This window comes from Garra rufa, chromosome 6 (assembly GCF_049309525.1).
Source record: "Garra rufa chromosome 6, GarRuf1.0, whole genome shotgun sequence".
Lineage (NCBI taxonomy): Eukaryota > Metazoa > Chordata > Actinopteri > Cypriniformes > Cyprinidae > Garra > Garra rufa.
In genome coordinates this window covers 24,949,677-24,966,078 of record NC_133366.1, presented here as the reverse complement: position 1 = coordinate 24,966,078, position 16,402 = coordinate 24,949,677, and the positions used below count along the sequence as shown (strand labels likewise).

General features: G+C 35.4%; 1 protein-coding gene across 1 annotated transcript in view; it reads left to right on the top strand.

Annotated features, from left to right (window-relative positions):
• Window positions 1-2,242: 2,242 nt before the first annotated feature.
• The window catches only part of prkx (protein kinase X-linked), a 61,752-nt gene continuing 47,592 nt past the window's right edge, over window positions 2,243-16,402 (top strand). Inside the window, exon 1 of the mRNA XM_073842095.1 lies at window positions 2,243-2,901. Within this exon, the coding sequence (XP_073698196.1) occupies window positions 2,739-2,901 (163 nt within the window). The 5' untranslated portion in view covers window positions 2,243-2,738. The remainder of the gene's footprint in view (window positions 2,902-16,402) is intronic.

Here is a 16,402-nt window from a genome sequence, read left to right as displayed (position 1 = left end):
GTGTGTGGGTTGCAAGTTTTGTCTACATGGGGTCTTTAGCAGCCGTCCCAAATGAGTATTTTAAAGGGTGCACAAGTTAATGTGTGCTTTACAAAGCCTTTTTTCATATTCCCTCTATTTTTAATTAAAAATTTATACATAACCTACCATTATTCCAAATAGATAGATAGATAGATAGATAGATAGATAGATAGATAGATAGATAGATAGATAGATAATTATAAATTATATTTTGCTACTGCCATGAATAAGCTTTTTCACATAACATGTTTACATATAGTCCATATGACAAAATAAGAACTAAAAGATCAGTTTACAGATAGATAGATAGATAGATAGATAGATAGATAGATAGATAGATAGATTGATTGACAGACAGACAGGCAGATATATAGATAGATAGATAGATAGATAGATAGATAGATAGATAGATAGATAGATAGATAGATAGATAGATAGATAGAGATTATATTTTACTACTGCCTTGAACAAAGCTTTTTCACATAACAGATGTTTACATATAGTCCATATGACAAAATAAGAACTAAATGATCAGTTTACAGATAGATAGATAGATAGATAGATAGATAGATAGATAGATAGATAGACAGATAGATGGTACACAGTGTTGGGTGTAACGCGTTACAAAGTAACGCGTTACTGTAATAATATTACTTTTTTCAGTAACTAGTAGTGTAAGGCATTACTCGTCCGAAAATTGTAATATTATTACAGTTTTCCCGAGCTAGTTACTTGCGTTACATTTGCCAGTAGCACCTTCATCACACACAAGGCACACGACAACACAGAAGGGAAGGGGAGGGGGGCGTGAATGGGAACAGTGATTGGTCTGGGTTTGGCACGAGGTATCATTAAATTACCATCACCGATTGGTCGACACCCGGCAGCCAGCAGCAGAGCGGCACTTGCAAATAGAGACCTGCAAACCCGCGGGACCCAACGCAACAGAGTGCGGCGCGGGACAAAACTTGATGGACAAGTGCGTGTGCTGGTGCGGGCGGGTAGAGACTCGTGTGTGTGTGTGTGTGTGTGTGTGTGTGTGTGCGGGATGCGGGAAAATAAAATGATTCGCGGGACTCCCGCAATATAGAAATATCTAAACATAAAATATCTAAAAAAAAAAAAAATTATTCATCTATTGCACAAAAGCAGCAAGAACAACATATATTATTAGTAAGAGCAAGAATAGGCAGTTTCGATTTAAAACTTGTTTGCAGCATGAGCAATGTAGCCATCTGCTGATTTTTGGAACGCATCGCCAATCAATGGTGTTTAAGATAGAATTCACTCACTGCTCAAAAGTTTTGAACAGTGCTGAATATTGCGTGCTTACGAATCACAACACACAGACCTTTATGAAAGATTAATTGTGCATAATATCCATTGTGTTATAAGAGCTTTATGAGATCGCGTATGCACTGGATGCACGCAGTAGGTCATGCTTTTTTGTTTAGAATAACAGTTTTTTGTGTAAGAAAAAAAAAATGTAACTAGTAATATAACTAGTAATATAACTAGTTACTTTCTCCAGGGAGTAATAAAGTAAAGTAAGGCATTACTATTTTTGAGAGTAATATGTAATATGTAATATATTACTTTTTTGAGTAACTAACCCCAACACTGGTACATAGATACATCGCCTAGTATGCTTTAAAAGGCACTGCAAGCCTTAGTTTTTAATAATTTATGAATTTGCCATTACTGCTTTACACAAACAGCTCAAATGGAGGACTGTACCTATCAGCTCTTTTATCATTTTGTTCAGTAATATGTTAAGTATTATTTGGAAACATTCACCTAGATGTTTGAAAATTATAGTGCCATTATATATAGCACTATATTAGCGACTATTGTGCTTTGATAAAATGGTCAAGGGAAAATCATAGTAAAATTAAATTTAGAAATAGCCTACATCTTGTCTGAAATGTGAAAATTCTCCTTGACAGAAAGACTCATGCCACAACGTGTCCTCCTCCCCTAAAATAGTATCCAGTACCCAAGGCGTGGTGATGTCGTTGTGTCTACATGTGCTACAAACCACAGGGAAAATACGTGCACTCAAGCCGTCAGTCAGGAAGTGCTCCGCCTTTTCTAAAGTTCGATTGGATAGTGCAGCAAGCGCGCTGCATATGATTGGTCGACGCCGCTGTCTGTCAGTTTTCAAGCGTTTCTCTGCTTCCTTGCCGCTGAGCGATGTTTTGAAGGGGAAATGGGTTCAGATTTCTTTGATGGAGACGGAAGGGGGAAGTAAATAATTTAAATGTCTCTGATATCTGGCAATATACATTACGGAACTATCAACCAGCGTCCTTGCCGTGTCCTTGCTCCTGAAAAAAAATCGACGGGATAACCTCCTGAATTCGTAAGACTGAAGTTTGAATCCTGTCCACTCCTGTCTTTGTTAACGTACAGTAGTCGTACAGGGGACGTCCGTAATAAAGTATAGCATAAATGACAGTCCCATTGACATGAATAGCTTAAAATTGTAATGACTTTGTGTTTACTAGTCTATACTGTTTTGATACATTTCTGGCTAGCAGGCGATGGAAAGCAGTGGGTCACAGTCAGGTTTGTGCGAACAAAGGATATGTTAACTTGACCGAAACAGATCAATGTGTGTATTACCAATAGCGCGTTTTCCAAAAGCGGAAATTCTGGACTTGATATCTAGAAGTGGCCATTAATGTGGCTAGTGTTAGGAAATCACACGGAAGAAGATGGCAGCAACTAAAGGCAAAGCTGGACTAAATAATGAAAGCAGTTCTGGTCGGGATAGTGGCAGGACAGACGCAGGCAGTCCCACGTTATCCGCAGGGGCCGCATCCCTGACCACCAGCAGGACCTACACACTAGATGACCTGGACACCATTGCCACAGTTGGTAAGAATTAAAATACAATTTAGTAACAAATATTTCCTCAAATGTTTTCAAATTTGCCAAAATATGTACACTCGTGTTTGTCCCACCACGTGAATTTGTAGTATGGCATTTCAAGGTTTAGTTTTTTGATCCTAAGCTTACTATTTAGACTACCCAACTATACAAAGAGACAAGCTAGAGCTGTATAGCAGCATATTAAGTTGCCTTGGGAATTCCCTTGGGGATGACTGCAGTAATGGGCTGTCAAGTACACCTGCATGGTTGCTTTACCATAGCAAGACCTAAATATAGTTTAAATGTATGCTTAGTTACTTTTGTCACTTTAAGCTTATTTTATATTGGAGGCTATTTATGAAAACTAACGTTAGACTGATTTTAACTGCCAGGCTCAGGTGGGAAACCTCGGAAGTAGAGGTAAACAACATGAAGGAACTGCTGAGTAAAACTATGAAATGTTTTAGGATAGAATGGCATTAACTTTTCACAAATGAAAATGGCTATAATAGATAGATCTAATAAATAGGTAGGTCTTATTTTCGCAACACCAGGAAGTACAAAAAAATGTATTTTCACAATTGCATCAGCTGAATGTACACAAGGTACACCCAGGTACACAACAGTACAACCTATTGAACAGACTGTACGTCTGTTTCTCATAGCCTAGTTTTTATTTGCAATGACTATGACTTGAACACACCTCTTCTATGATGAACATGTTTTCACAATCTCTGTTTTTAAATTTTAAATTGATATTTTGGGAGGCAAGGTCACAAGTGTCAACATGACACAATTGTGCTAATATCATAATGAGGAAAGAAGTCTAACTGAAGCAGAAAGCAAAGAAATTAATAATTTTATTAGTCAATAATACATAAATTAAAAGTGACCATGAGGACATTCAGAATTGTAACTCTTTCTTTTAAACGTTGTGTTCATCAGAAAGTCTTGTAAAATGTATCATGACATTCTTAGGCCTGTCAGGATGACAACTTTTTGTTGTGCAATATATTGCCCCAGAAATAATTGTGAAAAGCGATATTATTGTCATTTTAAGACCATTTTATGCCACTGAATATGTAATCATAATGCAAGAAGAAGAAGAAGGCCTACAAACTTTCAAATGATAACAATTTTTTAATAAATGTTTAGATCATGGAAATGAAGTATCAAAATATTAGATACCTTTAAAAACTCAGATAAATAGTAAATAAACATTTTCTATCAAATAGTGCAACGTAACAAGTAGAAAAATGCAAAATGCATGATTTTTCCCTCACCTTCTTTTCTCTGTAAATTAAAGGGGCACACTATTGCTGAAAAACACAATCCCTACCTAGCAGTCAGATGTCCATATGCACAAAGGTGCAGATCCCTAAACAAGGCAATATCTGCAGATTAAACTTTTTTTTGTAGAACATCTTTTTACATTTGAACTCGCACCTCATGACTACACCATGTTCTGTACGAGAAGCTGCTAAAGACAGACTGCAATTGCAATGCAAAAAACATGGTGACATGCAATATATTGCGTCACCAGAAAATTATTGAGGTCATGTACATATATTGTGCGATAAGTTGATATATTGATTATTGCGACAGGCCTAATGACATGCCTGTTGTCAACACTGATAATAATAAATGTTTTTAAGCAGCAAATCAGCATATTAGAATGATTTCTGAAGGATCATGTGACACTGAAGACTGCAGTAATGGCTGCCGAAAATTACATTATAAATGACGTTATATATAATATTTCAAATTAGAAAACAATTATTTTAATTTGTAATAATATTTCACAGTATTACTGTTTTTATTGTGCTTTTAAAAGTCTACCCACTCTGCATAAATCACATATTACTTTGTAATTTACTACTTCTAATTTGTAATTTATAGTAGTGCCTTTCTTGTCTTTAAAGCCTAGTGAGAAAACTCAATATCATGTTTCTTTTTTTGTTCTTCCTCTTCATTACGCCCCTGAAGACCTCACTATCTTAGTTCACTCGCACCTCTAACACATTTTAATTAGTTTCATTACACACCTTCTCTTCTACTCCCACATTTAGCAGTGAAAAGTAATTTAAATACATACGTGCAATGCACACAGATGGAACAAGGCCCATCTGACAGGAAATAAATCTCATGTGACTGAATTGTATCTGTTAATAGAATTCCCCTCTATTTATATTGAACTACATGGCAACAACATGCTACCTCATTTCTGTACACCGAGTGCTTCCTGGTTCTCATTAGGACCATGTGATTTCAGGCAGAAGCTGACAGGATTATTACTCAAGCCATAGAACAAACATCATGAGTAAGAGAACAACCCACATCAGTCTAGTTCCACCAGTGATGTTTAGCCATAGATGACAGTCATGTCATGTCACGTACATCTTGAACACAGCTAATATTAGCCCGCCATTGTTTTTAAGGCCTGCTGCCTTTGTTTTTAGCAGTTGTGGTGATATCTTATTCTTTTAGCTGGACTGTATGAAACTGAAAAGACAGCTCATTGTTTAAGGGCCTTAGGGTGAGGAGGAGAGCAGTTCATATCTGGGAATAAACCAGGTCAGGTCTGAATGTGTACACAGGCATTTTGCACATGTGTCAGCATGTTTTGGTTTTGGTTTTCTGGTGCTTCCTATTGTCACGTTGTATTTTGATGACAGCTGATAAAGATTCCCTTTGTAGCTTTTTTTACCCTATAATCACACTAATCAGTTGCACAGTCACAGATAATCTACAACAGTTAATCATGTCAGCTGTATAGACACTTAGGCCAACTTCACAGTGATCAGAGCTGTTGCTAGTATAGCAGTATGTAACATTTGTTCAGCTGAAATATCGAGAGACAGTTCATTGCCAAAGAACTTTAGTTGCACTGGTTTAATTTATCACCTGAGTACAGAATACCCTGAATAGCATATCGAGTTCAGTTACCTAAATTTAGGGCGCACCACAGGGCTCTACAGTGTGACCACTACTAAAAAAATTAGGAGCACCATGTACGACTGACCCAATCAGAATATTTGTGTTTGCACTGGGCGGAGCTTCAAAGGTTTCTACTTGTTTTTGCAACGTCGAGTAATGTATCAGAGACATATCGCACAAATCCTTTCATAAACAAATTGTAGAGAGTGTGCAGTGTAGAGAGCTTCGTTGTTTGTAATGGAGCTTTGTGAGATCGCGATGAACTAAGATGAGTGACAGCTTTTAATGATTTTTAAGGGAGTTTGTAAATGAGATATTGATTTAATACAAGTTACGTTAACAAGAAGTTAATATTAAGTGACCTACATTGTCTGACTATAACACTATTGCCTGATTTTGCTCTATTTTGTAGTCAAAAATAGTTTGAAACAAGTCACAACTGAGCCGCTGCGCATCTCCATTTAAACACAGCGTTGTTTCTTTATGAATGAATGTGCGTTTCTAAACAAATCTAGTGAGTTAATGATTCAGTTACCCATTAATAAAGACAGTCACTTGCTTTATTTCTGAATGAATCACCGTTCGAAGGAATCAAATGATATGATTTAGGTAATTAAATCAGTGACTTTCCACCAACTACTGGCAAATTTAGGGTGCTTTCACACCTGGCACTTTGTTTCGGAACCTGGCCTGTTTTGCCCCTTAGCCCTGGCCTGTTTCACCCTTTTAGCTCGGTTCATTTGGGAATATGTGAACATTGCAATCGCGTTTGGATCCGCACCAAAACAATTAGTCGAGATCGCCTGAACGAGGTGGTCTCGGGTCAATTGAAAACGAACTCTGGAGCGGTTCGGTTGTAGTGACTTTCTTCAGTCGTAAAGAAATTGTTTTTTGAGAAAAACATTTCAGGATTTCACTCCATATAATGGATTTCTATGGTGCCCTCCGAGTTAGAACTTCCAAAATGCAGTTTAAATGCAGCTTCAAAGGGCTCTAAATGATCCCAGCCGAGGTTATTTTCTAAAAACATTTACAACTTATTAGGGCTGTGCAATTAATCGAAATTCGGTTTCGATTTCGATTTCTGCTTTAAACGATCATGAAAATGCAGTAATCGAGATGAAACGATTATCGCGCCCCATTCTGCCCTTTTACCAGTGGTGCGCTTTCGCTCCTCCATAAAAGCCAAATTTCACATGCAAATCAGCTAAATCATGTAAGGTGGCTTTCATAAAATGGGACGTGATTGATTCATTAATGTTTCTTTGATGTTGTGTTTTTAATAGCACGTAAGAACTTGCGCTGTCCTTTGTTAATGCGCTCAGAGACGGAGCGGAACACGGACATGAAAGTTATCTTTTAGCTCAAGGTGCGCACCTAAACGGTCAAATACACGAAAAAATATTTCAAAATGAGGGGCTTGGTGATTATTCATGTAAACTCTTGTCAGTTATGTCTTAAAAGAACATAAACAGTTGAGAATGAAAATCCGTGCGTAACAGTATAATGGGTCCGTGTGGTTAAAGCGGCAACACATAATATTCCTTTTGGCGTCTCTGTGCCTAATATGAATAAAACGTAAAAATGCGTTTTATACAAGAAACATCACTCACTGCTCTTGAATGAACGACGTTTTTAGTTTTAATAAGAAAAGCATGTTTAACTATTAGAGTGAAGACATTGTTTTATTTTACATTCAAATTCAATTTCTGTAGTATTGTTAGACTACTTTAGACTTGCATAAAAGTATTCAGTATTTTTAAAGCACTGTTTGTTTTATTTGTATCTTTTTCTAGCTGTATTGCTATCTTTAAATTAATCACTGTGTAAAGTTTTGGAGCCTGTCATAATCGTTTAAATAATCGTGATTACAATATTGACCAAAATAATCGTGATTATGATTTTTGCCAAAATCGAGCAGCCCTACAACTTATATACTTTTTAAGCTCTTGCCGAGCTAGACAAGACAAGCATTTGAGGTTAAAAAGTATATAAATTGTATTTCATTTTACAAAATAACCCATCGTTTTGCTAGATAAGACCCTGCTTTCCTCAGCTGTGATCGTTTAGAGCCCTTTGAAGCTGCATTTTGGAAGTCAGGGGCACCATAGAAGTCCATTATATGGAGAGAAATCCTAAAATGTTTACTCAAAAAACATAATTTCCTTACGACTGAAGAAAGAAACATATGAACATCTTGGATGACAAGGGGGTGAGTACATTATCTGTAAATTTTTGTTCTGAAAGTGAAATAGTCCTTTAAGGAGTCAAATATCACCTCGTAATGGGAAGGCAATTTTTTTTATTAGATTGTTTGATTATTGATTATAAGGTGCTCCTGAAATTTTGACTGTGGTCCTACATTTTTTTAAGTTAGAAGTAGGGATGCACCGAAATGAAAATTCTTGGCCGAAACCGAAAAAGAGGAAACCAAGGCCGAAAACCGAAACACCGAAAGAATTATGGCAATTATTAGTACCATTGAATTTATAACTATGATTGTGTACTAATCTTACTAAAATCAAGGCATTGCAATTGCATAAATTAATATTAAAGTTATAAAGAATAAATCAATTATATTAATTTAAACAATTATTATCAATCAAGTATTATATTACTTAAATAACATACATATATTTTACAGCCTTTGTTCAAATTGTTTACATTTTTAAAACATTATCTTGTGGATCCATCAGTTCACATTTCCAACTCTACGTGTTTCTCTTCCAGCAGGAGGCGCTGTCAGAATGGTACACCAAGCAGTGCAGCAAATGACTTTGAAACGTGCAGCGCTCATATTTATTCAATGGATAGCCTTTTGAAGTTTCATCGCAATTCTTGTCTTTCAGTCCCCACATTTAAGACCACCTGAAATCATAATTAAGACTTTCTTAACCCCTAATAACACTGCAGTCATCAATGAAAATTAAGAGCTTTATTTCAAGAACCGACTTTCAAAAACAAACACAAAATATGTTAATTTCTATTTTTTTCCCACCATGTTCGGGGCACAAGAAAAATACTAGGGGACTAAATTAATATCAGCATATGAAGTATAATCGTCTCTCATTGTATCTGAGAGAAAGCACATCAGATGCTGAAAGAACTGTCAGTTTTTACTTTCGCTTTCACATATTGCGCAGTTTTCATGTTGCTTGTGTGCAATCCATTGACTGACCTCCATGGTTTAAAACATAAATATTTATAAAAATGCAGTATATAGACATATCTTTAATATATTGCGATATAACACCAACATAAAGCCATTGTTTTTCACTCACTGAAAGCTACATCTGTCTGCGTGCAATGCGCCGATCTCTGTTCTCATCACTGGCTGCACGCACGACTGCAGACACACCCCCTCTTCAAATTTCGGCATTACAAGTTTTGCAAATCGCTATCCGTGGGTCTTTCTCTCAGATATACTGAAATACGTCCACACCGCAGACGTGTTGCTTCAGATAAGCACGTGCAGGCCGTGGTTTATGTTTGCGTCAACATGCTGTTTCGGATTTGTTGTTTCGGTGATAAAAGTCTTTCTGCCGAAAACCGAAAATGCACTTTTGGGCCATTTTCGGCCGAAAATTTCCGGTGGCCGAATATTCGGTGCATCCCTAGTTAGAAGCACAAGTGCTCCTAAAAAGAAAAGTAAGCCTAGAGCCCCAACTTGGTGTGAAATACACCCTTAATTACTGAAACTTTCGTCTAAATGAAAACTTCAGTTTGGGTTTGGACAAATTTTAGTTTCACCAGTTTCTGCCTCTGAGTAAAACCAGTGAGCTAATTGCAACTTTAAATGTCACTTTTTGTTTCTTACAAATTTCTCATTATTACAGATTTTGTCTTGTTGTAGTTGCAACATTCAGTCACATTGTTACTTTGTCAACACTAGCTCACATTTGTGACCCTGGACCACAAAACCAGTCTTAAAGGTTGTATCAGCGATTTCTAGCCTAAAACAAAGTGTCAATTTCAGCTGACCTTTCTTCACGATCCGCTCGCTGCCTGCCCCATAAATTGTCTGTGAAAAAAACGCGTCTCTCTGGTCAGCCTAGGGTCCGAGATATGCCAAAAAAACAATCGGCACTACCAACCTTTCCACAGATAAACAAACAGTGTTCCAACCAATCAGCGTCAGGGGTTTGGTGTTGTGGACTTTCGTACTGGTTCAGGGATGTGAGGGAGGCGGAGCGAAAGTCCACAACACCAAACCCCTGACGGGGCAGGCAGCGAGCGGATCATGATGAAAGGTCAGCTGAATTTGACACTTTATGTTTCAGGCTAGAAATCGCTGATACAACCTTTAAGTCGCTGGAGTATGTTTGTAGCAATAGCCAAAAATACATTGCATGGGTCAAAATTATTGATTTTTCTTTTATGCCAAAAATCATTAGGAAATTAAGTAAAGATCATGTTCCATGAAGATTTTTTGTAAAATTCCTACTGTAAAGGTATCAAAATGTAATTTTTGATTAGTAATATGCATTGTTAAGAACCTAATTTGGACAACTTTAAAGGTGATTTTCTCAGGATTTTGATTTTTTTGCACCCTCAGATTCCAGATTTTCAAATAGATGTATCTCGGCCAAATATTGTCCTATCCTAACAAACCATACATCAATAGAAAGCTTATTTACTGAGCTTTCATATTCTATATACATCTCAGTTTTGTAAAATTTAACCTTATGACTGGTTTTGTGGTCCAGGGTCACATTTACCTTTTTAATTATTATTTGTTTTATTCTGAAGCAGAAACTGTCTTCCGTACCATACACTGTAAATAGTATGTCGAAACTTTATATCAGTACCTCAGTACCATGACTGCCTTGAGAGGTTTCAGTTTCTCGAAAATAAGCTTGTCATGCAGGATTCCTTTTGGAAGCTTGTAGCATGCCAGTGCAGGCTAGCAACAGTGTTGGTAAGCCAGGCTCTGTACAGCAGCATCGAATCCGTTCTTGCTGTTAGTTTTAAGGCCTGTTCACACCAAGAATGACAACTATAAAGATAACTATGTTAGGGTCCACACCAGCGGACGATAACTTCTGTTTATTCTAAGCGCACGCTAGTCTGCTGCTTCAAATTCTCGAGCTCCTTACAGCACGATTGATTCTGATTGGCTGTTAATGTTCTTATCATTCATCAGCTGGAAAAAAAAAAACATTTTGAAAGTAATTCCAACGATATTGTTTCTGTGTGACTTTATCGTTATAGCTGTGGTGGTGTAGACCCTGCTATTCTTTAATATTGCGAATGATTTTTAGAATTATATCTTTATCGTTATCTTTATAGTTATCATTCTTGGCGTGAACAGGCCTTTACACTATAAAAAATCAGAAGGTGAGAGAACTCAAAAAATGTGAGACAACTAGAATCCAAATCTATCACGTTTTTAAGTATATGCAGTATTTGATTTCTTTTTTTATCAGTCTAATATTTAAAGTTTGGCTGTGTTTTCATCAAATATAAATAAACTCAAAAGCGGTAATGTTTTGTACGTGTGGGTCCAAGTTCAAAGAGTGTGTATTTAAGTTAAACTAACCATTCACATTGCATAGAGATATAGAACTCTATTAGTTTGTCTAACCTATCAGTTATCAGTTGATGTGTTTGTTGAGCAAACTGAAAAGGTTAAAGAGAGTTACTTATATACACCAAAACAAGTTGTTGAGACTTTACCAAAGAAAACACTAATCATTGTAAAGGTAACTTATATCACACAACTATTGCAACAAAATATAATCAGAAACTGTGCATGAAGCTCTTTTTTGGAATTCTGAATATTTATGCCATCATAAGTCCCCATACTTTGACCAAAACCACCTATTCAAGTTCATCATCAGTGATCAAAAAAGCAGCCACCAAATGTAATATTTAAATAATGTTTAATATTGGTAATAAATAAAAAAGAATGAAATTATTATTATTATTATTATTATTATTATCTTCATTTATTTATTGCCTTTTTTTTTTACTTTTGATAGTTCAGTCTACCTTTAAATTACAATTTGTCTGACAAAATGGAAGTTGGATCTATTTTTTTTATTATTTAGAGTGTGCTTTGTTTATTATATACACTAAAAATCTTACTGTTCAAAAACTTTTGACTGGTAATGTTTTTTAAGTCTCTTCTGCTCACCAAGCCTGTATTTACTTAATCCAGAGTACTGCAAAAACAGTAAAATTTTGTATTTTTAAATTTTGAATATTTGTACTATTTAAAGTAACTGCTTTCTATATGAATATATTTTAAAATGTAATTTATTTCTGTGATCGAAGCTAAATTTTCAGCATCATTACTTCAGTCTCACATGATTCTTCTCATTCTAATATGTTGATTTGCTGTTCAAGAAATTTGAAATTTTTGTATTTAATATTTAAAACAATTGAGTAATTCTTTTTAGGATTCTTTGATGAAGAAATGATAGAAAATATCACTTTTATTTAGCAAGGATGCTTCAAAATTGATCAAAAGTGATGTTAAAGACATGTTACAAAAGATTTCTATTTCAGATAAATGCATTCTATTCATCAAAGAAACCTATGTTTTCAACCTAATCATAATAATAATGAATGTGTTTTGAGCAGCAAATCAGAATATTAGAATGATTTCTGAAGGATCATGTGACTGGAGTAATGATGCTAAAATTTCAGCTTTGGAATCACAAGAATAAATTACATTTTAAAATATATTCAAATAGAAAACATTTATTTTAAATAGTGAAAAGATTTCAAAATACTACTGTTTATGCTGTACTTTGGATCGAATGAATGCAGGTGTGGTGAACAAAAGAGACTTCTTTAAAAAAATCTAACAAATCTTGACTGGTAGTGTATCTGATGTGTCTTCGTCATCATACATCGAGCTACACCAACTTGCACACACAAGTACAAATCCTAGATTCTCATATAATTATCAGAGCAGCCTCACAGTTTTTTTTTTTGTTTTTTTGTTTTTTTTGGACCGGATACGTAAGTGCTATTTCCAAGAAACAACAATCTTCGTCATATGTGTGAGTTACTGTACAAGGAAATTGCTTTGTGGTTTAGAGTAAAATGTTTCTCATAGCATTTTGAGAGGCGATCTCCTGTATAAAAATGGATAGAAGCCATCGAAGTGTATACTATAGCATTAGGCCCAGCATAAATAATCCAATTTGCAGAGCTTTTTGTGGGATGGTAGAGATTTATGGCCTATGACGAATGATTTAAGCTCCTATCTGAATGCTCTTATCGTTAAATTGCCATTAAAATAATGAGGAAATAATTGTCAGAACTCACTTTTTTCTTGGATTTTGCTCTGACGCAGAGACACTGAATGTGGATAATACAGCACAAGTGTTCTATCGTTAAGTAAGGGCAAATGCAGCTTGAAACATCTTATAGCGATTGTAAGGCGTTTGATATCACACTAAGGCTAAATGCTGCTCAGTGAAGGTTATCCCTGCCCACCACTGTAAAGTCAGATGTGATGGCAAACTATTACTAAAACACAGGATATCTAGTGAAAGGCTGAAAATGTGCTTTACTGAGACTTGCTTTAAAAGAACCTTTGCAGCCTTTATAAAGAGCTGTTTTAGAAAATAGTTTACTAAGTATTTTCAATACTGCACTTGATGACTCAATTAAGGTATTCATTAATGATTCAAAATAAGGTCCGTGCCTCATGATCATGGTTATTGCCAGATAATCGTTAAGGTTGGTAATTGAAACGTAAAGGCTGTTCCCATGTCTATAGAAAGGCATCTGCCATCCTAAACAAGAGTGATCCGCCTGTTTATAAAACTTGAAAAATGTAAAACATAATGTAAATTATGGATATTTATTAAACCCTGTTGAAAAAATGAAGCTGTTGAAAATGTTTTAATTGAAATTTGTACACTGATGCACAACAGTGCACAGCAGTTTTATATTAAATGCTTAGCAACAACCTAAAAGAGAGGAATGAGTACTAAAATCTGGAAATGTGCTAGTATTTTTGCACTTACAGTTCCATAGCCCTGAAATCAATTTGCTCAAGATATTCTCACTTCATATATTTCAAAAATTAAAAGAAAGGATGCTCAACCAACTGAAGAGGTGGTGCAACCATCTTTCTTGAAGTAAAGGTGCAACATTCACTTCTAATAAAATAAAATAAGCTTAAACTTTAAACAAGTTCCATATTACTTTTCAGTAACATATGGAAGCCTGTTTCCGCCACTGAATAAAAAAAAGGTAATTGCGACTTTTTATCTTACAATCCTGACTTATTTTTCAGAATTTTTTTTCTCAGAATTGTGAGATATAAACTCGCAATGGTTGAACTTTATTTTACTGTACCTGTACTTACATGTACTTACAGTGTACCTACTAGGGATAGGTATCATTAAGGTTTTAACGGTATTGCTACTGATTGTTACTGATATTGCTTATCAATCCGTTACTTTAACAGGATTTTTATCAGTACTTCTTGTTTTAGGTTTACATATATATCATTTGTTTAGTTTGTGTGTGTGTGTGTGTGTGTGTGTGTGTGTGTGTGTGTGTGTATACATATACCTATACAGTCAAGCCTGACATTATATAACACAAAACACACAGCAAAAGTGGTAAAGAAATAGTTAGCAGACAAAAACATTACCGTTTTGCAGTGGCCCAGCCAGAGTCCTGACTTATAGCCAATTGAGAATCTGTGGAGGGAGCTAAAGATCAGGGTGATGGCAAGGAGACCCTCCAACCTGAAAGAGTTGGAGCTCATCGCTAAAGATGAATGGGTAAGATACCAGTGGAGACATGCAAAAATCTGGTCAGCAATTATAGGAAGGGTTTGATTGCTGTAATAGCCAATAAAGGCTTTTCTATTGATTATTGAGAAGGGTATGAATAATTTTGGACATGCCACTTTTTGTTCAAATGTAAATAATAAATGAGTAATATTTTTTCCACAATGATGTCTCTTGTACATCGTCTTATTATCTTTTGGGAGAAGCCTGTGTCATTTCCGGTCAAAAAAAAAAAAAAACTTGCTGGTTGAATAAAATTAACTTTTAAGTCAGAATTTGCCAGGGGTATGAATAATTTTGGGCTTGACTGTGTGTTTTAATATATTTATATATTTATTAAATATAATTTAATAAAAAGAATATAAAACATCAATTTGTAAATGCACCAGTTTGCAGGCATTTTTTTGTGTTTTATTTACATAAGATGAGATGCAGTAAGAACATGAACAAAGAAACTAAGTAAACCAAACTGACAAATACAATAAAACAAAGATATAAATGAAATAAACAGTGCTTTAATTTTTCATGGAGGTCTGGTCTACTAACATTTTTGATCAGGTATAATAATAATCAGGTATAATGTCTTGCCGTACATATGATACACAGTTTTGGTGTACATATAATACGCACCTACCCCACAACACATTAATCCTAACCATTGCATATCAAATGCACTCTCCAAGCCGGCCACTTTGACTTATTTGTGTGTGCATTTGATCATTTGGACGCACACTCGAAGCCCAAAGGGTAATTTGCTTATCTGCTTTGCGCACACAAGCCTGCGGAACAGCATCTTTTGTGCGGATTATTGTGATTCAACGTTTTAACAAACATGTCCCACAATTTAGCAAAAGTAAAGACTGCATTTTTAAACAATCAGAGATTGTGCTGATTCTGATGTTAAATTTGGGTTTAAGTGAGGAACGAATGTGCACTGCTGTGAAGGTAAAGAAGTTGAAAGCATATCTTCTTTTTTTGATCCTTAGAAGCCAACATTGAAATCAACAATACAATTGTCTTAATATCACTGCCACAGGCCTAAAGTGTAAGCAGATGTTTGTTTAGTTTTGTCCTCTATCACAAAAGTTAAACAGGGCTTTCATGTTGTGCGCTCTGTAGCTCTTCCACATGAGCGGGATCTCTCTTCTGAATTGTGAATAGCAAAAATGCATCATAGACAAATGTCATAATATTATTGCATATAAAAAAACACCTGGCGACTCTGGGGAGATAGAATTTGCAGGATAATGTATTTATGGCATTAATAAATGTATGTGTATATAGCAGAACTGCTAACATCAGAGCTTATCGATACTCCGGTCTTTCATAATTTAGCACCGGGGCCAATTTAATACCAGGTTTTGGCACCCATCCCTAGTACCTACCTAAGAAAGTTCTGGTAATGTAAGGCGAAGGCGAAGGGTTAGGTTTAGAGGTAGGTTAAGGGTTAGTACCTAGTTATTACGTAGTTACTCCAATAACTATAATAATGCTATAATAAATACATAGCATGTACATGAGGAACAGGGCTGTAAATAAAATGCTACCCTCACAATTCTGAGAAATGAAGTCAGAATTGCATGATATAAACTTACAATTGCGAGTTATAAAGTTACATTTCTTAGAAATAAAGTCATACGTCTTTTTCTTCTTTTTTCAATTCTGACTTTATAACAAGCTTTGGAAGTTATTAAGTCAGAATTGTGTGACAAAAACTTATCAGTCCTTATTTCCCCTCAGAATTGGACTTTATAATTCACAATTTTGGATTTATATTTCACAGTTCTGAGAAAAAAATGTAGATTTGT